Source organism: Clinocottus analis, unplaced genomic scaffold (genome assembly GCF_023055335.1).
Source record: "Clinocottus analis isolate CAN_PGR_092001 unplaced genomic scaffold, fCliAna1.0.p SCAF_11, whole genome shotgun sequence".
NCBI classification, from domain to species: Eukaryota; Metazoa; Chordata; class Actinopteri; order Perciformes; family Cottidae; genus Clinocottus; species Clinocottus analis.
Window position 1 is genome coordinate 16,261,100 of NW_027175832.1, and position 22,314 is coordinate 16,283,413.

Genomic DNA, 22,314 nt, shown 5'->3' on the forward strand with positions numbered 1-22,314 from the left:
TACACTGTCATTCAGGTCACACATCCCGAGTTACAACAGAAAAAGCAGACGCTGTTCCCGGTTAGTTACAGGATTTTTCAATCAAATATTTAGAAAAAAAAAGTCTTTACAAAATTACAAGCATCGGCATTCCTTGTCTGTATATCGACGAGTGTTCCACATTAACCTTAATCTTTGTGTGGGAAAAAACAAACACACAACCACAGTTGTGAAACAATTCCAGTTAAACAATTTAGGTGACTGTCTAGGAATCATACTCCAAGATACAATGTGTTGCAGAAAGAAAGACATGTCAAGGATACAGTATGTTTAATTGTGTATAATCTCAAAAAAGACAATAGAATAGATCCGTTTTATGTATCCTGCAAAAGATAGCAGACTATCTTCAGCATCAGCTGTCTGCTCTGGCTGACTTTAAGTTGACACCCTGGGAGGAGGGACTGGATGATGAATCTTAAACTCCAGCTCTGTCTCTTGGACAACTTTTTCCTGACTTGTGATGCTCTCAAGTGGTCTTTTGGGGGAAGTAAATAATTGTCTATTTATCGTTACAGGTGCTGGATGGGTGCATGTGGCTACGAGGCTTCGCTGATGGGTGACATCTTTCCCAAGAGGACTACTTCTTTCACCATCCGTCTGCACTGTTGTTGCCACTAAACTACTTCCGCAGGTACTATTCTGTCGCCCATTTCGTGTCCCAGTCGTTGACACAGAGTGGTCAGCACTATTGCTGCTGTAACTGCCTGTTTCACAGCGAGATGATGAGGGGGCAGCGATGATGTTTCGTGACCTCCAGAAAGGGCTGCTTTTTTGCTCCAAATCACACTCAATGCTCGAGCCATGTATACTGCGATGAGACGACAGGGGACTTTCGTGGATGGGTGAGTTTCTCTGCGTTTTCGCTTGCAAACACGGACCAGAAGTCGGGGGCCTGCGGCAGAGAGCGGCACTATCTTGCTCTTGAGAAAGCATGTTCACTGTGTGAACAGTTTGGACTATCATATTGTCACGGTCAGGCCCTGGAAGTGAAGTGTTGAAGTGGTGGTTCGCATGCACCGAAGTGGTGATCCTGTTGCAGATAGGTGCTTGTGTTTTCCTCGGCCCAGTGGAGGCTGATGTGCTTCTGAGCTGTCCATAAATCCTCGACAGCGAGGAGCTATGTGTTGCTTTAACTGATGCCGAGGCCTGGCTAGGGGGAGCGCCCGGCGGGGGCCTGGGTTTAGGATGGCTCAGAGGAGGTGGTGGGTGTGGTCTGAAGACTGAATTCCTGCTTAAAGATTGGAGAGTCTCATCAGAAACCCTTTGTCCCGCTGACAGTCTGGGGGAAAGGAATCAGAGTGAGAATCAGATTGAGAAACATTTCCTGCTGGAAGACAACTAAAAGAAGAATGCAGTTGAATCGATGTGTTTGTTTTATAAATCAATGGCAACATTGAAAAAGCTGGAATCGAATGAGAAGGCACACATTATTATTAATATATACATTTTGTTAAGTCCTGTCATTCTCTTTTTCATTTAATCTGTATTTATGTTATTATTTATATCATAAATGCTCAAATAAAATAATGGCTTTCTGCTATTACTAAACTGGGGACTGACCTGGACCTGCTTTTTAATTCCTTCAAAGGGGAAGAAGCTGTCGGTGAAGCAGCGAGCGATGAAGGGTAAAGCTCCAAGTCCATTTGTATAGCTCCTCTCAGCTCTTTCAACTCTGCACATAGATAAAGACAAATACAAAGTAAATACAACAGTAATGAGACTTGAAAAAAAGTCTAAAAAAATACTGAAAGTATGACTTCTGAAGTATAATTAAAACACAATCTCAGAAACAGAAAACCATCAATAGATAATAATCACTGAGAGTAAACGAAAGAAGCAGGTACTCATTATCATTCTGAATATAAATGCAATTGCTGATTTACCCAGACTGCTCTCTGGTCCTCTCTGGACTTTAATTTGGCCCTTAGTATGTGGACTTGGCTGGAGTCCCTAAACTGTTTTTTTTCTTCATTAATTAATAAAAGTTATAGAATGAGTTTCACAAGCTTATTGAGGATGGCTATAACTATCATCATTCACATTTCATTTGTAAATGTATTCATCGTACTACAGATTAAATGGCACGTGAGGAAAAAAGAGAAGTCAGTAATAACAATGTGCCACCAGATGGCAGCAAAACACCAACATGTTGGAATATGGACTCACCCGCAAGCGAAGGTTCTAACTTATCAACTTCACATGGACTCTGCCACCTTTGTTTGATATTTCCCTTCAAGAAACACAAATCACAGAACAGAAAGAAGCAATGCTTATGTTTAATCATGCAGTTTGAAGGTGTTTAATGTGATACGGGACAAACTTGAACACACTTAGCCTCTAGTGACAGTAGTGGATGTGGAAAAATAGGAGGTGAATGTATTTACCATGTTTAAGAAAGCATGTGCCTTTGGAAATAGCAAAGGAACAAGGAAAATGGAGAGAAATAACAGAGGGAGAAAAAGGAATGTAAGTGTGTGTGTGTCTGTGTGTGTGTGTGTGTGTAAGTGTTTGTGTGTGTGAGTGTGTGTTAGAGAGAGAGAGAGAGAGAGAGAGAGAGAGAGAGAGAGAGAGAGAGAGAGAGAGAGAGAGAGAGAGACCACTAAACGATTGAGCAGCAGTCTTCCATCATAATTTGGCCTCAAATATCTATATCCAGTGCAAATGTGTGTGTGTGTGTGTGTGTGTGTGTGTGTGTGTGTGTGTGTGTGTGTGTGTGTGTGTGTGTGTGTGTGTGTGTGCCCATGATTGAGAAGTACGTGTTCCTGTACTTGTTATGAGTGACTGGCAGCCTTCTCTACTCAGCACACACACTAATGGAAAGTCTAGCAACCACAGACTTGTATCGTCCATTATACTAACACACACACACACAAGCACACACACACACACAAGCACACACACACACACACACAAACATACCCCACGGGCCTGGAGACTGACAATTAAAACATATATTTTTGGTCTGATTCAAACCCAAAACCTCCTAGTGTCTTGTCTTTCACAGCTGCAGACAAAGTAAGTCTGGTGTCTCTGACAACGAAGTGGCTGAAATCGGCAACAACTCTAATGCAGAAACACACAAACACAAACACACACACACACACACACACACACACACACACACACACACACACTCTGAAAATAGGCTTTGTGGTCCATGTGGGGTTTGAAACCATTACCGTGGCGCTAACTTGCTCATATTTTAGGAAAGCTTGTTACTTTCATGATTCTCAAACATGAATCTTGAGAACCCAAATCCACATCTGCACAGCCAGCATAGACCGCATTTCCCTCAGATGATGCAGCACCAGACACAGGAAAACAAGGGTCCCCATTCCTGCTTCAAAATCTATCTGAAACCAGCTACTGATGGCTGCCATCTGTTTTGCTGTACTTCTGGAACCATGCTGGCTGAGTTTGATCTGGCAGGTCGGCCAGCATAAAAACCTTCAATATCCTGCCTGAAAAATATACCTCTTGTCTCGTTTAGATGTTGTATTGAGTGGGGTTAGCGTATGTATTTTAGACGAAACAAGATCATCCCTGCTGACTCCTGTCACAAATTCCTGACCCACAACAAACATCCCAGCATGAGGACCGTTGCAGCACCGATGATGAGGCCGACGTGTCTGTGAAAGCATTCAGAATGCCTTAAAAAGGTATAAATCCACATCATATGCACTATAATCAAGATAGGCAGAACATAAGGCATATACGTTAGTAAGTTATATAAGTTATATAGAGCACCAATAGCAAGGGGAAACCATGAAAGAAACTCAGCTATAGAATATACATCCCAAACATATAAGATAACAGAGATGAGTCTTCTGGCCCAAAGCCATCACATACTTTGAATAAGACAAGAACATGCAGGACTGAAAAATGTGCTGGTGTAGAACTGCGAGACAAAAAATGACTTAATTTACGGGGACGCTAGACATGTTGGGAAGAATATCGAATGATGGAAAGAGCTCAATGTTGCTTTCGGAAAGCTTTCATGGGTCTAACCCACTAAGTAGTGTCCACCACTCAGTTATTAATAGTTACAGTGAATTAATACGTAAAGCATCAGTAATCACTTCAGGTTGTAACAATGAAGACTGTGCAGTATATCTTTGGACTTGGAAGCTTCTCCTGGGCTGCTGCTGAACCAAGGCGGGTCTTCATTACAGTTGTGTTTAGGACACATTTTACGCTTCGATCACACCGTATCATGCCTCTAAATATCTGATTTAGCTTCATTCAATACCCATTAAAAAAAAAAAATACAATTTAACTGCATGGAACGACCCCAAATCAATAGTAATTCCAGCTGCAACAATCATGATGGTAATGAGAAAATCATGAGAGTCCTCAAGTACGAAACTAAGTATCTTGACTTCACATAATGTACAGCACAGATTACAGGCAAACACCGTCACAAGATATTTCTTGACATTTAACATATTTTCCTCACAAAAACAGCAACAGACGAGGCTAATTATGACCGACCTTGAAATATTACAAAATGGATGTTATCTATTATGATCTAAAATATGAGTTGAGTTGGAAATTCTGAGTATTTTCCAGCATAATATCTTGTTAAAACCTTCCAATCTAAAGCCTAATTAAAATTTCTCGTATGCTCATTATTCTTTGCCTGTGGCAGCAAAAGAAGGCGTTTGGTTTTGTCGTTAGAGGAAAAAAGTAAAAACCGCAGACCGTGGAGTTTCGCTACCTCTGTAGTATATCATTCTGCATGATTGTCTGAGCAGCGAAATGAAACCTTGAACTGAAGGCATGACTCATACACACATTTGCAGATGAAACAACAACGATTTGTGTGAAAGTAAAATCTAAAGATCACACAGAAGATCCTATTGGTTGACTAAAGTGTAGTTCCCTCCAAGAACCGATGAGTTATCACAGCCCGTCAGACAAGGATGCCTTGTACCGCACACACAGCATCAACATCATCGCACAATAAGCTCATGCCATGAGAGCACAGTGCCACCTGAGCCACGGCTTCATCTCAGCTGCCGACGCACCAGACAGCAGCCCTTCACTTGAGGAGACAGCTTCTTTACAGGGAAAGTGTCACATTTCTGCTTTTACCGCAGGATTCTTTTGAGAGAGATATTTAAATGCCTCTGCGGTTTAAATACCTCATGACAACCAAGAAAAGTCTCTCTATTAGCCTCACACCCTCAGGACTTTAAAAGGTATAATGTGTGAAACACATGAACCAGAAAAACTGGGGCCTACTACTACTCCTACTAGGTCATACGTAGGAAATTTTTTTATTATTATGTATATAATCATCCTCATTATATATATATATATATATATATATATATATATATATATATATATATATATATATATATAAATAATCAGCATCGACCTCGAGTTTATGTGAGCTATCTTTGTTTACTGTGCAACTAACTAATTAATGTGCTTCTTTGATAGTTTGTCCATTGGATTAAATAACAAAACGACCTGCTTTTTCATCTTACCTCCCCGCTTTCATAAGAGAACCCAGATACAGTAATGCTTTAAAATAAAATTCTGGACAGATCTCTCACATTGCACTTTTCAGACTGGAACAGCAGAGCCTTGGGTCTGGAAAGGTTATTCTAATCATTTCCTTTCCTCACTCTCCTACAATCACTTTCACTTTGTGTTCATGACCCCGCGGAGGCCTTTTGTTTTCGGGTTGTCCGTCCGGAACGGCAGAAGGGAATTTCTTTGAAATTTGACAGAAATGTCCACCTGGATGTAAGGATGAACCGTTCCGACTTCAGATGTCAAAGGTCGAGGTCACTGTGACCTCATGTCCGTTCCGTTCTGGCGATATCTGAGGAACGCCTTGAGCAGACCTTTTAAATAAAGTACAAACGTACACACTTGCACTCAAGGTTGAACTGATTGGGATTTGGTGGTCGAAGGTCAACACATTTTTGGCCGTAATTCATATGCTAATTATGACAATCTCACACAATCTCACAATGTCTAGTGACACACCATATTCACATTCGGCTCTTAACAAGCATCTGAAACACACAGAGACTTCCAGGCATATGGACACACACACACAGCGGGTAAATAGAGATAACGCCCACATCTGGTCTGCAGAAAAGTCTCTCAGCCTCTGACTAACACACTCAGGTTCTGTCATAATGCCAGACAAGCATGGCAGTGGAGCCAGACTCGGCATCCATATGTGTTTATTTGTTTCTCTGTTTAAATGTCTCCGTTTTTAGTAACAACAAGCCCTCGCAGGTTTCCTGTGTGCAGTCACATTGTGTGCACGCACGTGCATGCACGCGCACACACATGCAAATTCAGTGTGTTCAACAACTTTGTAGTTATGTATAAACTAATTTTGCAAATTGCATCAAACAGCTGGAACTGATATTGCCTGAGTTGAATCCTAAAACCGTTTGTCTGAATTTTCAAAATGATGCACAGGACAGCTGGAATGTTTCATTTTGGTGAAATGAGGGAGAAAAACAGTATTTAGTTTTTTATGTAAAGTTTCAGGGACATAGAAGGGTAAAATCATATCAACTTTTGCCCGAAAAAAAAAACGTCCTAATGTACATAGTGTAATACAAGTAGGATACCCAGACTTACAAGTGCAGTGGGACATAATGGTTACAAGGTTTTACTGTAGGAATACTGATTGTAAAATCTGGGCACAGCTGCCTCAATACAAGGAATCAATAGAGTTAATATTATCAATATTTTGCTCATAAATAATTGTAGGATTTGGATCAGTATTGGCTGTTTTCATCCTGTTATTCTTACCTTAAAATGTTTCACCAGTCTGTTCAATGCTTCACATTCTTCCATCAGGAAAGACCTAGAGAGAGAGAGAGAGAGAGAGAGAGAGAGAGACAGACAGACAGACAGACAGACAGACAGAAATAAAGCCCTGATGTTTATCGTGAGTACTCCAGTTGTTTTTCATTAAAAAGAAAACATTGAACCAAAAAACTAAATCTAGGTCAAAGTGGAATCTGTGCATCGTCATAACACACACACCGAGCCAAACACCTTAGTCAAAAGATGAGGTTTATAGTTATGATAGCTGTGGCGTGTTTGGTTAAATGTGGTAAAACTGTAAAAATGCTTCTACATAATTAATAACTATTGATATTACATCCTGTACCATTTGCTAAATGGTACAGATTTATGCAGGATCTGACAAGTATACTGTGGAGAGGCACACACAGCTGGATGGATCAGCAAAAGGGAACAACTTAATTAACACACCCGAGTCAGTGACAACGCAATAGGTGCACTTGGTGTGTTTATTTTTTGCAGCTTCCATAACGATACAGAGGATAGAGTGTCCTATTTTTCCTTTCCCTCCCTCTCTCTCTCCCACCACACATTCTCCTTCTTTCGTTACATAACCATAGTATACGTTATGCACTGCTTTCAAATGAAAAAGAAACTTCTGCCCGCTCTGGGATCCATTTTTTGACAATGGAGCCTTTTGTTCTGGTCGAGTCAGGAAATGGGAAAGAGTGGGAGAGAGAGAACGAGACAGAGGAACAGAGAAGGAGAGGGAGATAGGAAGGAGGGTGGGTGGGGGGGGGGTGATTGTGTTGCCTTGTGGGCCTCAAAGTGAGGGATGGAGGAGGGAAAAGAAGGATGCAGCGCAAAGGAGGGAGGGAAGCGACAGAAGCCACAAGGAGGTTGAGGGGAAAAAAGTAGAAAGCTTACAGACTTACAGACTCACAGAGCACATTTTAATTATGCAATTATAACAAATTAATCTACACCACAAAGAAAATAACACACACACAAACACAGGATCTGCATGGTGGTCCACACAAGACATGATTTTTGTGTGACGTGTTGTTTACTCAGTATGTATACACTGAATGTCCTGTTGTCATCCAGGTTAATCCACTATGATGGTTGTTCCCCACCTGGTGGGTCAGGACCACACAGGCAGTCCCATCCTGACCATTCATGGAGTGATTCAACTAAATTATGCAGCATAAAAGCGTGTTTAGTTTACCAATATTTCACATCAAAAGGAAAAATCCCCTCACGACTTTGTGTTATTTGATTTTCATCAGTCAATATTTTATAAACAGAGATTTTTTTTTTTTTTAATTCACCTCAAAAATTCAGTCCCAGTGGGCCTACATAGTCACAAATCAAAAAGGTTAGGACTGCTCTGTGCAACTCACCTGAGGCGATCCACCACCTGGTCAATGTCTGTGACATTCAGCTTGTCTCTCGTTGCCTCAATCTCATCTTCAGCATTGGACTGGACTGAACAGCGGGAGCTCGGTCTGAAGGAGGAAAGAGAAGAGGCGAGATTTAAAATCACTGTATCATTTCATAAAATATTAAAGCTCTGTTGTAGCAGTGTTACTTACCTGCTTCCGCTCTCAGTATCCCTAGGGTTTCTGTAACAGCTGTCAAGGTGACTCAGGGCATAGTCCACTGTCTCAGGTTTGTACCGAAACAAGAGCTCCTCAGCAACTCTACAGCGACAACGTTGTTTATGTTAGTTTGGGTTTTTGATTTGGAATAATATAGATGTCTTTCTTGTATTCTTATTTCTAAAGTTTGTAATGCATATTATCTATTTTGTTATTTCACTTTCATCATTGAATTACACTAACATAGAATGCAAACTGCTACACAAATACAGATTGAGCGAGTGAACCCCCTTGATTGAATTTACTGGAAGCCTGAACAGAGGTCACATTCTGTCTTCATGCATGGTGATCTGATGGGGATTTCCGTCCCATGAAGATAGTACAACTGTGTTATCAGAGCTGGGCTCATTTTACAATAATTATCGTCTCCTTTTTTGATCCAGAAAGGAAAAGATCAACAGCAGCAACATTCTATTTTCTGAATGGTCCATGGGAGGAAAAGAAACAAGCAGATGGTGAAGGCTGCAGCAGACAGGGGGGGACAGCCCGGTCAGTTCGGCGTCATTTTATCGTCCCTATGTGAGGGAAAATAAGTATTTTTAGCCACCCAGACAATGTAATGGAGGTGAATGTGGGTGGATGGCTTGGCCTTCAGGACCACACAGGAGGAGGCCAATAAGATAAATCAGTGTGCTGACTTTTACAAGGTACACACCCATCTTCACGCTCACAAATAGTTTAAAGGTGGTTTAATGGTTGGATGAGAGCTATTCTACAATTTTCCCCTTGATGTGGCTTGAGCAAATTAGTTTGTTGCTGTTCTTGGCTAACATGTCTGATGAATCACGTTAAAATCATCTGCCTACATACAAACGCACAAACAAAACAATTTCCAGCAGAGAGTATGAGCGAGAGAGAACGATGCTGGTCTCTATCTTTATGCTTTGGCAATAATTTCAACAGTTTTATGCCCACAAAGTGCCTTAAATTGAACTCACAGAGGGCTGTGGAGCACACGCACAACCTCACACACAGTAAGTAGCCTACCATGCATCAAGGTCTACAAGTGGACCAAAGTCAACTTCAAAGAGGGAAAGCGATGTGTGCTGGCACACTCTGTGTTTGGTGGTGCTCGTACACAGCCAATAACAATGCACTATTGTTTTGTAATCCATTTACATCCCGCTTGCAGCACTTTACAAGAGTGACTTGAGATGTGCAAGCTAGTATAGGACTCAGGTCACGCTCAGCGACACTTTAATAAGACGCACTGCTGTTTTGGGCATCAGGCATGTGGCCTTACAGATATTAGATTGTCAGCTAAAACATCAGGCCTTGATGTCATCCTGACACAGCTGTATGATTACTTAAAAACAAATACCTGTCAACTGGGCTGTCATTATAAGCATCAGAGATACATCATACATGTATTTCCTTTGATGCATGGAATGCATGCATGAACTGTGCAGGGGGCTACGCTTTACAATAATGTTGCTTTTTCGTAAATACACACACAACAACGCTGTAGCCGTTTGTGGTCTATAGGGATGCAACGTTGGTTGGTCCACCCCCTTGATCCAATCCGACCAAAAAAGCTCAAATCGGTGGTTCCAAACAGAGGACAGGAGAGGATGGCGTAAACAGAAAAAGCAGAAACACAGACACACAAAACTCACACGAGAGAGAGCAGCCTAGATTAACGACACAACATAAATGGACACAGAAAAAAAAGAGTAAATCAGAATTAAAAGAAAGACGACAAATTGACAGGCAATAAATGGTTTGTCACAAAAACAGAGAACAATCCTTCTTACGTTGTGCTTTTCTCTAAAAAGTGACTCAGGGAAACATTCCTGGCAGCGGCTAGCTGGTTGCTGGGAGAGTTACTAGCTCAGACTCTCACACACACTTCACCCCACAAAAACATGTTTGATTTATGAACTAGATAAACAAGACCTTTATGTTTACAATGTAAGACTGCAGGACAGCGTCTAACCAATATTATCCTGCTAACAGTTTTTATGACATTCTTCAGAGTATCTTAATACATGTCATTAAATTGCCAAATGCTAGACGCTTATCCCTTACCGACGCTGTAAGATTAGCTGTGGAAATTAAAAACCAAACAGCAATTAGAAAGTTTTATCATGACCTCTTGAGGAGCTTATAACTCCCTAATGTTCCTCATAAAAAGCAGACACAAAGTACTAAGCTTTATTGCGATCTCCCAGTCCCATCCCCGAATTATCTTCAGTCTCAAACAAACAACCGAATAAAGGTTGCTTTTACACATTGTTATACACTCTTTACAATTTGAAGATAAGTATTTAGCTTCCCATTCAAGGTAAAAAGCAAAACATAGATTAAATCCAATAAAGCTAGCTGGGCCTTTAATATGTAGTGTTGTTTTGGCATTTGGGGTGGAATGCATTGGAGTTTCCATCCCATAATTGTCCCATTGTTACACCATTCCCAAACCAGTTCGCAACATCCCTACGTAAAAAACCTTTGTTCCTCTGCTTTCCATCCCATTTGTAACTGACGTGGGAACACAACATAATGTTTTATGGCACTCTTTGTTGGGTGAAAAATGACACTGAGAGGGTGAGGGCCTCATCTTAAGTGTTGTGTTTCATTCAGGCCCAGGACCAGGACTGTGTGAACCTCACACTACGAAATTAGATTGAGGGAAATTGCATTTATTGAATGCAAATGAATGTTTAAAAGTGGATGTAAACTGCCACATCAAGCCAGCTGTCCAACCATTTCCTTTGAATTTTGAGGTAATGTTGAAAAAGTATATATCCTGACAACATAGTTCAAAAAAATGTAATTTCAACAGTCATCATCAAGTTCACCAGAATTGTCTGACAAATTGTGTTTGATAACATAACGTTTTTGAGATAATGTAACCTGCAATGGGATAAACTAAAGCTGCTTACTACTGTGGGAAAACCATATTATTTGTCAATCAGTGGTGAATGTTGATATTTGTGTTGATGGTTTGTAAAATTACTTTTTCACAATGGTAACAAGTCTGTCTATTATATTTTTTCTGAAATGGCCTATATGTATATGTGTATGTATATATATATATATATATATATATATATATATATATATATATATATATATATATATATATATATATATATATATAGGAAATAATAAATATACAAAAGAGACATAATTTGTGTCATGGTTCTTCTAATTTATACCAAAATCACATTTATTGCATTACTCTGAGCAACAGAGTGTCTTTAATGAATTATTCCCCTGTGTTGTACAAGGAGGCAACAATATTACTTTCAATAACACACTAATAATGCCCAGTGAAGTAGATACATGTGCGTGAGCTCTGACACCTACCTCCCCTCCTCGCTGGCTCTCTCTCTAAGAGTCTGCAGGAGCATCTTGACCTCGGCTCTCACCAGCTCTTTGACTGCGGGGGGGTCGGCGAGGTGGGAGGCCTGCTGACGTGGGAGTGGGGTCCCTGCTCTGCTGCTACTGTTCCATTGCTGGCTCTCTCGCCACATCTTATACCACATCTCCGCCTGCAAATATTATCATTGTTATTATGATGAGCGAGGGGATTAGGCATACAATAATGTATCACGAACAGGATATTTAAAAGACTTCATTCCCAGCTGACAGTTTATGATCCTGCACCAAGGGATGTTAATGATAAATGAAAACAGATTCACTCTTTTCAAGCAGAGTGGACATTCCTGTTTGCGATATGCTGCAAGCAGTGATGCAGACATCCGTCATCCAGCGACTCACCTGACAGCCTACCTGACAGAGGAAGATAGCAGGAATTTTTAACATCTAAGGGAAGGCTGTGGAGGATAATATAGTTCAAAAAATGACTATGAAAAATAAACAACAGTTATACTGTGAATGCAGGATTCCTCCAACCTAAATAAACTACATTGTTTATATAGGACTAGGAAGGAGTGTTGACTAAGTTGTTGGTTGATATTCTGCTTTTACTGTGTCATAGAAAAAAGGCTAGCGTGAATTTCTCCATGATTAGGTAAACTGTTGAAAATATATGAGTTGAAAATATCGTCATTTTTCTCCTCACTTTTTGTTAGTGAAAACATTTCCAGAGCCTGGGCAAGAGAAGACATTGTTTTCTGTAAACTGCGATAAGATTGAACATTGTCTTGTAAAAGGAAACGATACAGAGTACCATACAATCTGGAAGAAACATTTTTTGAACCAATACAGTTTGGTGAAAATGCAAAAAAACAGCTTCACTCTCACAAATTACTGTTGTTAACCCATAACATGCTCAAACCAGCCCACCATGCTAACATGCTATTCCACTATATTACGTCAGCAGGTGTAACACTTCACTACATGTGGCACAGACTGAGCATGATGCACTTTGGCCATGTTAGTTCTTGTAATTTTGCCACAGTAGGATAATCACTACAGATCAAAGAATTGGGAATGTGGGAAAGGTCAGTCTATGCGCCTGACTTCCTCTGTGAGCCGAGAGAAGGGCTGAGCTCTCGGGGCCGTACAGCAGGTTCGGGTTTACACTCGGCAGCTTGTTTTCTGCATCTTCACAGAAATCTTTACTGAAAAGAAAATCTTCATAATTTAACCACATTGTACCAGCCTAAGCATAACAAAAAGATGTAGTGTGTGAATGCTTGTGCGGATATATCTCAGTGAAGTCTGGTTACCATTACCACCTCCACACCTGTTGCTGGCCAATCATTTCACTCATGTTGCAGTCAGAGACTTCAAAAGGAATCCGTGAGGGATACGAAACACACCGATTGCTTCTGGTCTTTGCACGTGTGCCTTTGTGTGCCCACTCACATACCAGCACACACACACACATACACACACACACACACACACACACACGTGCACACACACGTGCACAACCCTTTTCACTCATACCGTCTTCCTCTGTCTGTCTTCAGGTGTTGGGGTTTTTCTATCACAGGATTCATGGCTCACAAGCTAACACCCTCACCCACCCACACACACACATACACACACCTCCTCCCTCTGCTGTGAGACTGTTTATCTCATCCAGGAGCTATTTTAAGGGAGCGCTGTTCAAATCTGTCAGTTAAAAAAATCCTACTAGAGGTTATTATGTTGAATTATTCAAATTGGGGTTTAGAATACATTTAACTTAAAGACCTCATTTTCATTCAGAGTAGAGAGGAAGTAGTGAGAGTGTAGAGGGAGGTACAGAGAGATTGGCCTTGTAGAGAGACTCAAAAAGAGAGGCTAATGTTCCCTCTGATCTAACCGCCGGAGACAAAGGAGACCTTGATGGAGGAAGGAATGGTGGTGTTGAGGAATGGAGGAGTCGCCTGCAGAATCAACTATTACTTTTCACAGTGGCTCACTGAGGGATGGAATTCATTACATGGCTGAAGGAGAAACAGACAGGGACAGAAGAGGGATGAAATAGAAAGACATGGGGACAAGCAGACGCAGACATTAAACAAAGAGGAAAGGGAGAGAGCCACCCTGCAGAATTCGTAATAACTGAAGAAAACCTGCTTGCACCAGTTGAAGTTGAATGAGGTGCTCTGTGCTTTGTTTTGGTTATTTTCTTTTTTTGCCCCGAAATTTCTTAAAGCTCTCAGCCTAAGTCTTTCTTTCCGTCTGAGGGCTTCACAGCCAGCCGCTGCATACACCGAACTGAAACATCAGAGAAATACCGAAAGTCTCACACATGCGACACATGCACGGACACATCTATTTCCTCTACGCAGACAGATACACAATCGAGTCAAAGAATATGTGTTGCTAACGGTCTTACCAATAGTTGAGGATTAGCCTCTTTAACCCTGTTACACCGACCCCCTGACTCAGCTTGCTGGGCCTCTTGTGTATAAGTGCATGTGTGTGTGTGTGTGTGTGTGTGCATACAGATGATACTGTGTCTGAATTACTCTGCATCATTATGGTTAGATTTTTTGGCTTAATGCTTCTTTGTATAGTGATTCAATTGTAACAAAGACGTTTTATGTTATAATTTTTATGGGAATGAAATATGAGTATATGAGGGTGCATGCCTGTGTGTGTGTGTGTGTGTGTGTGTGTGTGTGTGTGTGTGTGTGTGTGTGTGTGTGTGTGTGTGTGTGTGTGTGTGTGTGTGTAGAAAAGAGGGAGTCTTGCATGCCTCCATGTAAAAAGTGTTTTGCAGTTGTCACATGTGATTTTCAAATGTTAGCTGTCATAAAAATACCATGTGGTCAGCATCTACATGGTACAGCTTGAAAGCTGAAACAGACTTTGTCCACGTGTTTTTCTGCCTGTTGGATCACTGCAGGCTGATATCATCTCCAGATGGGAAAATTTAAATATTGAACACTCAAAAGAGAAAAGCTAGAAGAAAGCTAAAGATAGGAGAGAAAGGCAGAGATGACAGATGGAAGACAGAGAGAGGGAGAGAGGCCGGGTTATAGAACAAAGTTTCTAAACTTTTGTAGGCCACACTTTCCATTTGCACCCTTAGATGCCATTGGAAGTATTTGTTTTTTCAAACTTTCCAAACTAAATACTTCAGACTTATTTCATAGTGATAAACAGAAAGACATTACATTTGAATCATGGTAAAATAGGATGAGATAATCCCTTTTTAGTCCCGCAGGGGGGAGATTTGCAATGTAAAAATCTTAATTCTTTGATTTGATGGTTTGTTTATTGTCTGTCGTCTCTTTTATGTGATTTTTTTCTGTTGCGTTTAATTTTTTGCTGCTTTTTAAGTCTGTCATCTGTGTTTTTGTGTGTTTTTTATATGCTGCCATCTGGACCAGGACCCCCTTGTAAAAGAGTTTTTAAATTTCATTGGGGTTATCCTGGATGAATAAAGGTTGAATAAATACCAATAAATGCCAATACCACTTATATACTTTAAAACCAAGGCTGATTTTCTTCAAATTGCATTTGAACAGTTTTTATAAGCCTTCGTTTTTTAAGTTTTGGACACAATATGCTCATTTTATTGCTGCAAATGATGCCCACCTGTAGATATTCGCAATCTTTTATATTGATATGTAGAGCAAAATATCTTTGCAGACCCTTTAAAAGAGTACCAAAGAACCCATTTTTTTGAATCTCTAATATAAAGTACACAGTTTGAGAAAGAAAACAGCAAATACAGAGTCTTCCATAGCCAACAGAAATTGCTGATAAGAGCAAAGCTTTGTATCTGTGTGAAATCTGCAGCTACAGACTTGGTCTTAAGTGCACATGGCATGACCTCTCTTATGTAATTCAGCTTTAAAGGAATGTTCCCTCAGTAGACTCGATCGCCTTCCCTCCCATTTCGCTAAACCACTGAGCCACGTTCAAATGTACTGTAATGTTTTGAGTTTCATGTAGTAGCAATTTAGATCAGTTGATCGACTAATCAGATGAGTTTTAATAAAGCTGTAGTTTCATTCATTTAGGTCATTTTTCTCTGCTTTCATAGTTTATTCAACATATTCAGTTTTTGGATTGATGGTTGGACAAAATAGGACATTAGATTAGAAAATGTTTTCAATAAATCCACAGTGGAAATAATAATAAAGTTGAAGCCCTGGATTGATTTTAACACAATCAGAATATACAATATGATTAATCATCACATCAAACAACAGCAATTACTGAAGTCCTGTTTTTTACAGTTTGATTATATTTTGTATTACTGATTCATGACCATAGAGACTCATTCTAGTCTTAAAATGGCTTACTGAGTGAGGCGTGTGCCACTCCACCTTAGCTGGGGATGTTTCAAATTAACCAGCAAGTCTTTCTTGGATGGGGTCCTTTTGCCAAAGCTGAGTGCTTACCATGCAATGGGTTTCAGGGCAGAGAGTTTAGCTAACCTTGAGTAAATATTGATCTCTGTCTGCTTGGCTCACATTTGGACTTCACTGCAACACAGTGCAGGTTAACCCACATTTAACTTTATTAGGGAGTCTGGGAATTAAAGATTTAACACAGCCAAACCTACTTACACAACCTCACACAGCAGTTCCTAAAGTCTTTGGTTCGGGAATGCTTAGCTGAGCACTGTTTTGATTCCCCCTGAAACTGAGCTGAAAAGGAAATTCTTGTAGATGGTGCGGTTGTATTCTTTGAACCAATAAAACATGAAGTGTAAAAAAAACGCTTCACCCGCTGAACCTGAAAAGGAATGCTCCAAATAAAAGGCATGCATGTCAAATGTAACTAGATATTGCAGTCATGACAACACGCTCACCTCACTGTGCACCTCTGTATACATGTCAACCAGAGAGTAGCCCAGAGCTGTGTGGATCTTTGGCAGCTCGAACCCAGGAACATGTTCAGTGATCAGGCTCCACAGGGACTGGCCAGGGCACCATAGCTGGGTTCCATCCAGAGACTGCATAGGAATAGTATCTATAAAGGGAAGTAACAGTGGGAAGCTGTTGTACAATGTAACTGTATAGCTACTCAAATAGTGTACTAAAGTACAATTATTAGAAATGTCTACTTCACTTGAGTATGATTGTTTCATTTCACTACTTCACCTCCTGCATTTCAGAGGAAAATATTGTACTTTTTACCCCATCTATTGAGAGCAATATTTCCTTGTAATGGAGATTAAAGTTTTACTTCCCAAACAGGTATTCATCTTTTAAAATAGCATTGCTATTCCTTTATAAACTCTACTCTATTCTTTGTTACTCAAGATGCTTCAGAAAAAAATGTATATCTTGCTTATAACACTTCAATTCCCTCTAAGAATCAAAGAGGTATTTTTTTCTTACCTACTTGCTTTTCCAAAAATAACTTTAGCGCCCATAGACTGTGGCAGCTCTGCACCTTGAGCTGATTAAGTGACAATTTGTATTCGTTTGTGAGTATTTCTGGGACCTGAAGACTTCTTCCACCACTGAGGCAAGGCACTAAGGTTGATGGGTATGAAACTGGTCATTGCATGGAGCTGCTGGTTGGAATACAACCTAAACTAACTTTGTTAAGTTACTTATGTTCCCTCTTGCTCTGCCCACAACTCTGTTGTTAGCTGGCTGATGCTAGCAACGTTAGCCGTCTGAGAGGGGCCTGTCCATCCTGGAACAAGCCCGAAGAGCATTACCAAATATTTCACCAGCATGAAGTGGTTGACATAGTTTACTTCTAACACTAGCGATGAATGATATAACACTTAGCCATCTCATAAGTGTGTTATCTGTGTTGTTAAAGAGTGAAAAAAACGCTCACCTCAGCTATAGTATCCAGGGGAAACATTCCAGTTGCTACGGGGAGATATCGCGAGATCTGTCAACAGTTGAGTTTTCCAGTTCTTCATGACTTGTTCTCTCTCCAACAATCATCCCGTTTGTTGTTGTTTTTTTTCTTTTTGCAAAAACGCAATACAGAATGACACACTGTAACACATGACCTAAAAATACCGAATGAGATGCGTTGCAGACTCCAGCAATCCACATAATAAGCACAATAGACCGCCTGTGCTCAAGTAAAAGTCGGTAATGGGCCCACAACCTTACAATGTTAAATTTGGGGAGGGACAGAGTTCTGCTGAGAGTTGCGTGTGAACCTGTAGAGAGGCAGTGAACAGAACTTTCCTCTCTTGATGCCACCCCAACCTCCGCCCCCTTTCGAGCTCGTTACAGACGTGTGCGCAGCCCCAGCAGACCTCTGTGGACGGAGGACTGAGGTAACGCCGAGGAGTTTAGCGTCCAGTAACAATGTAACACATTTTGGGTAATCTCTACCAAATACCAAGTTTTTATTTTAGGCAAGTTAAATTGTATTAGTCATCATGATTTTCACTGAGCGCCTTGCCTTGGAGCGCAGTTTACGCACGGCCGTTTTGGCACTACTTCTTTGCGCGCAGGCCGGTTATGGCTTCTCAGTCGCCGGACAGCAGGAAAGCACCTGCGAGGATAACGGCAGCCTCTACTTTGTGGGGGAATGGTATTTTCTGGATTCCGATCACTGTACCCAATGTGAATGCACCACCGAGGGCTCTGCATGTTCCCGCACGGAGTGCACCTCACTCCCAGCTGCGTGCATCCATGTCAGCCACTACCCCACCGATTGCTGCCCCAGGTGCGAAAAGATCGGGTGTGAGTACCGAGGAGTGGTGTACGAACTTGGACAGAACTTCCAGGTAAGCCTGAACACTCTGACTCCTATAAGCTTGCATAAATGAGGATGGCCTGTTGATGGTTTCCAGGATGAATGGGGACTGCCTTTAATAACCGTATATAGAAAAATACAAGGGCTTAGAAAGATAATGTATTACATATGTTTTGCTATAGTCATTAAATGGATAGTTAACATTTCCTTGAGTATAAAAATGCTTGAACAGTGCAGAAGAAGAAGCTAAAATCCCTCTTTCACTGAACTATTTAACTGAGGCCATAACCTTCGACTGATGGTCATGAGTAGACTCTCTTTTACAAGAAGGCTGGAAACTACTTATAGAAAAATTTTGCTATTGTTTGTAATGGATCATACCTTTGAATAAACATAATCTTATCTAGTTTTGTTAAGCTATAGTACAGTATGTTGGAGACCCCTCTGTCTGGCCTTTTGCCGATAAGTCCAAAATTGACTGTCTGCACAAATTCATCTTGAATGAATTACTGCAGCTATGTGAAGGCTTCAATGTCATACTTATTCTTTTTTTTGGTTTGTTGTAGAACTGGTTAGAATGTCACTGCAAAGCTATAAATTACACACATTTCTATGTGCAGAAGAGGAAAAATGCCTGTTGAGTTGTCAAGGAACACCACATATTATTAAAGTACAACATGGATCCTATAACCACATTGACTCAGCTTGTGTTATAATAATATAGCAGTAATAATAACTATAAGCTTATATAAATCTTTTTCAATGTATTTCCTTTCAAAACTCTGAACCATAGAATGCGTGTCTGAAGCAATGAATCACAGTCTGGTATGCTGGAATGTAATTTGAGAATACGGCCTGGAATTGGAGGCAAATAGCGCCCCCTTTTGAGATGGCATGAAGAGGGCTTGGTGAATGATGATGGTCAGAAATCCAATCCATATTAACTCCAATGCTGTCTGTGTACGTGTGTGCTTTCCAGCCATCAGAATGTGAGCAGTGTACTTGTGACAATGACGGCATCGCCCGCTGTCTGGTTGCAGATTGTGCCCCTCCACCGTGCGTCAACCCCGTCTACCAGCCTGGGAAATGCTGCCCTGAATGCAGGGAGGGTAGGTTGAAAATAGAAAGTAGAAAGTGCCTCTCGGAGATGCCACGGGAGATTTATCTTCCCCACTGTCAAACTCTAATGCATTTGATCGTTTGCATGCATGAGTATGTACGCACTTGACTCGCTTCCCTGTTTGTAGTGTCTCTTCAACTGCCGTTACACTTACCTCTATTGCTCATCTTGCTCCAGGACCCAACTGCTACGTCGATGCATCACGCGGCCAAGTGATTCCTGCAGGAGAGCCCATCTGGGTCGACTCCTGCACCAAGTGTCGTTGTCACGATGGTCAGGACGCCGGCTACTGGGAGGGAAACCGTCTTGCCACCTGTTCCCGCCTCAAAAACTGTACTCCGGAACAACCGTCCACCAAGAAAGACTGATTCACTCCATCAGCAAAGAAACCAGCTCTTACCCTAAAATATCTAATCCATGATGGCTGATTAACTATATACTTTAATCTCAAAGAAAATGCTGAGCCCTTTGGTGCAGCTGAGAGTGGCTAATCTGCAACTTCAAAATTTTTCCAAAGTTTTTGGGGAACACAACTTAACAAGAAGATAGCTGACATTCCACAAGGAATTTTTTTATCCAAGGTTCCTGTAATAGTGATGATATGTACTGCATTTGTACCTTTGGTGGACAAAGCTGGCTCCCTGTCAGATATAGGTTGCATGTTACAAACACGGTCTAAACTCAAGGCTAAGTTATAGACCGAGGAAAGCTCTAAGTTTTCATTCATGTCAGTGGGATTTAGCAATTTGATTATTGTCCACTGTTTTGTTTTTTTCACATGGACAGCCTCTGAGTTACTAAGATCTTATTTCAGTTAGTTTATATTGTGGTCCATGGCACATATTCTAAAATTAAATTGTGTTTAGTCAAATAACCGCAAACTAACTTGACACCTTATGGCCAGGTACACATTGCATTGTGGTTGGGAGAAGACCCACACACCCTCTAATATCTAATCCAACCCTACTTAAATCTAAAGAAGAATGGATAAGACTTAATCCTGCTATAGCTAAGAAGATGAATTATGTCCTTAAAAACCTCTGAAACTGTGAAATTATCAAGAGAACATTGATTCAAAGAGTCTCATATTATGGACCGTAGTGATTAAAAAATACAAGATGTTGGATTTACAGCTCCTCTATCCCAAAGCAGACTGCAATCTCACTACTCCTACTGAAAACATAATAATCAAACAAATCTGCCAGGAACCATAACAAACCAACTTCACTCTTCAAAGGTGACCACACCCCAGATATTTACCCTTTTACCTTTTATGCCCGTCCACGGTTTCATCAAAAACGTCTTAAAAGAGATGCAGCTTTTATAGAAGGAGGCATATGTTATATTTCCAGGCACCTGCTTTGTGAAACAACTGGCAACACAAAGCCAATGCGATTATTGGATGATAATGAATTGTAATTGACCTGCCACGGGTTGATGCAAATGTATGTACAGCTGGGATGCAATTTCGACGAGAACATGGCTTAATGAAGCAATTAACATGATGTAACTGTCCTGGAAATTCTGCAGTTCAATATTCAGGCTAAGTGAAATATAATGTACGAGACTATGGTCTAACATATGACTGTACAGTAGTTGTAGACGAGAGCAATATCTGAAAAAAAGGGTTGTTGCATTTGTGCATGTTCACTGTAGAGCAGGAGAAACAATCTGTAATTAACTAGCTTCATTAATCTTTCACAAGAAAGATTGTGTATTATTTTTAGAAACAGCCCTCCTTGTTATTGCCACCATTATCAAAGTGTACAGTTATCATCAGTGTATGATGAAAAATAAGTTTATTGCCATTTTATACACAGGTTTATCTGCAGAAGATCTTCCTCCTCTTTTATGCGTCATTATCTACTGCTTTAATCATAAGGGACCTTTAAATGAAAACCAAAAATAATCTTTTCTTGTTTCATGTTTATGTGCAGTGTATATAAGCCTGTAACGACATTTACTGTAAGACTCCCACGCTGCTGCTGTATCATTACAACTCACACGTTTCACTGACTTAATTCTCTCCGAAAAGCTTCTTTATTCAAAGTTTGGGATTAAGTTAAAACTGTTATGGTTATCAACACCTTTTACATCTAATTTTATCCGAAGAATTGATGAATAAATATACTGTTTCTGTATTTATCTGCGTAGTATTCCGAATAAGACCTGAAAGCTGTTCATCCACAGTTATGCTCTTAGTTACCAAACAAACAGAAAGGCACAAGGTTAAAGTAATAGTTTGACATTTTGGGAAATATACTTGTTTGCTTTCTTAGCTTAGCTTAGCAAAAAGACTGGCAACAGCTAGCCTGTATACGGCCTCTATAGTGGCGTCAATCTTCTCATTGAAATCTCAGCCAAAAAAAAAAAAGCCCAAGACATCAAACTATAACGAATGTAGTTTAAATGTACTGCCTAAATTAAAAGGGAACCACTTTGAATCACACTCGTGAATCGTGGTGTGTTACGCTGTTTGTATAATGCATCCCGGCATCCTTTAAAGTATTCCACATTAAAACACCTTTCCATGTTCATTAAAAATCCCGTACATTGTGTTACAGCTCGAGTTGCATCACATTACTGTTTAGTGAGTTTGGCTCTGAGAGGATACCGTCCTTATTTCCCTGCAGAGCTTTACTGCTGACTGTTTGGGACCAGTGCCCT

General features: G+C 40.5%; 2 protein-coding genes across 2 annotated transcripts; one reads left to right on the top strand and one right to left on the bottom strand.

Annotated features, from left to right (window-relative positions):
* Positions 1-292: 292 nt before the first annotated feature.
* On the bottom strand, positions 293-17,780 carry ccdc24 (coiled-coil domain containing 24). The gene is made up of 9 exons (XM_068571283.1): positions 17,646-17,780; positions 16,660-16,820; positions 11,796-11,980; positions 8,421-8,528; positions 8,229-8,333; positions 6,829-6,883; positions 2,206-2,269; positions 1,600-1,711; positions 293-1,318 (listed from the first exon to the last, which is right to left on the bottom strand). The coding sequence occupies exons 2-9, from the start codon at positions 16,807-16,809 to the stop codon at positions 415-417; spliced, it is 1,683 nt and encodes a 560-aa protein (XP_068427384.1). The 5' UTR covers positions 16,810-16,820; positions 17,646-17,780; the 3' UTR covers positions 293-414.
* A 113-nt stretch (positions 17,781-17,893) lies between these two features.
* Positions 17,894-21,792, top strand: zgc:113531 (uncharacterized protein LOC541359 homolog). Its single transcript, XM_068571284.1, has 3 exons — positions 17,894-18,558; positions 19,507-19,636; positions 19,825-21,792. Exons 1-3 carry the CDS (start codon positions 18,208-18,210, stop codon positions 20,013-20,015), a joined length of 672 nt encoding a protein of 223 aa, XP_068427385.1. The 5' UTR covers positions 17,894-18,207; the 3' UTR covers positions 20,016-21,792.
* The last annotated feature ends 522 nt before the right edge of the window (positions 21,793-22,314 follow it).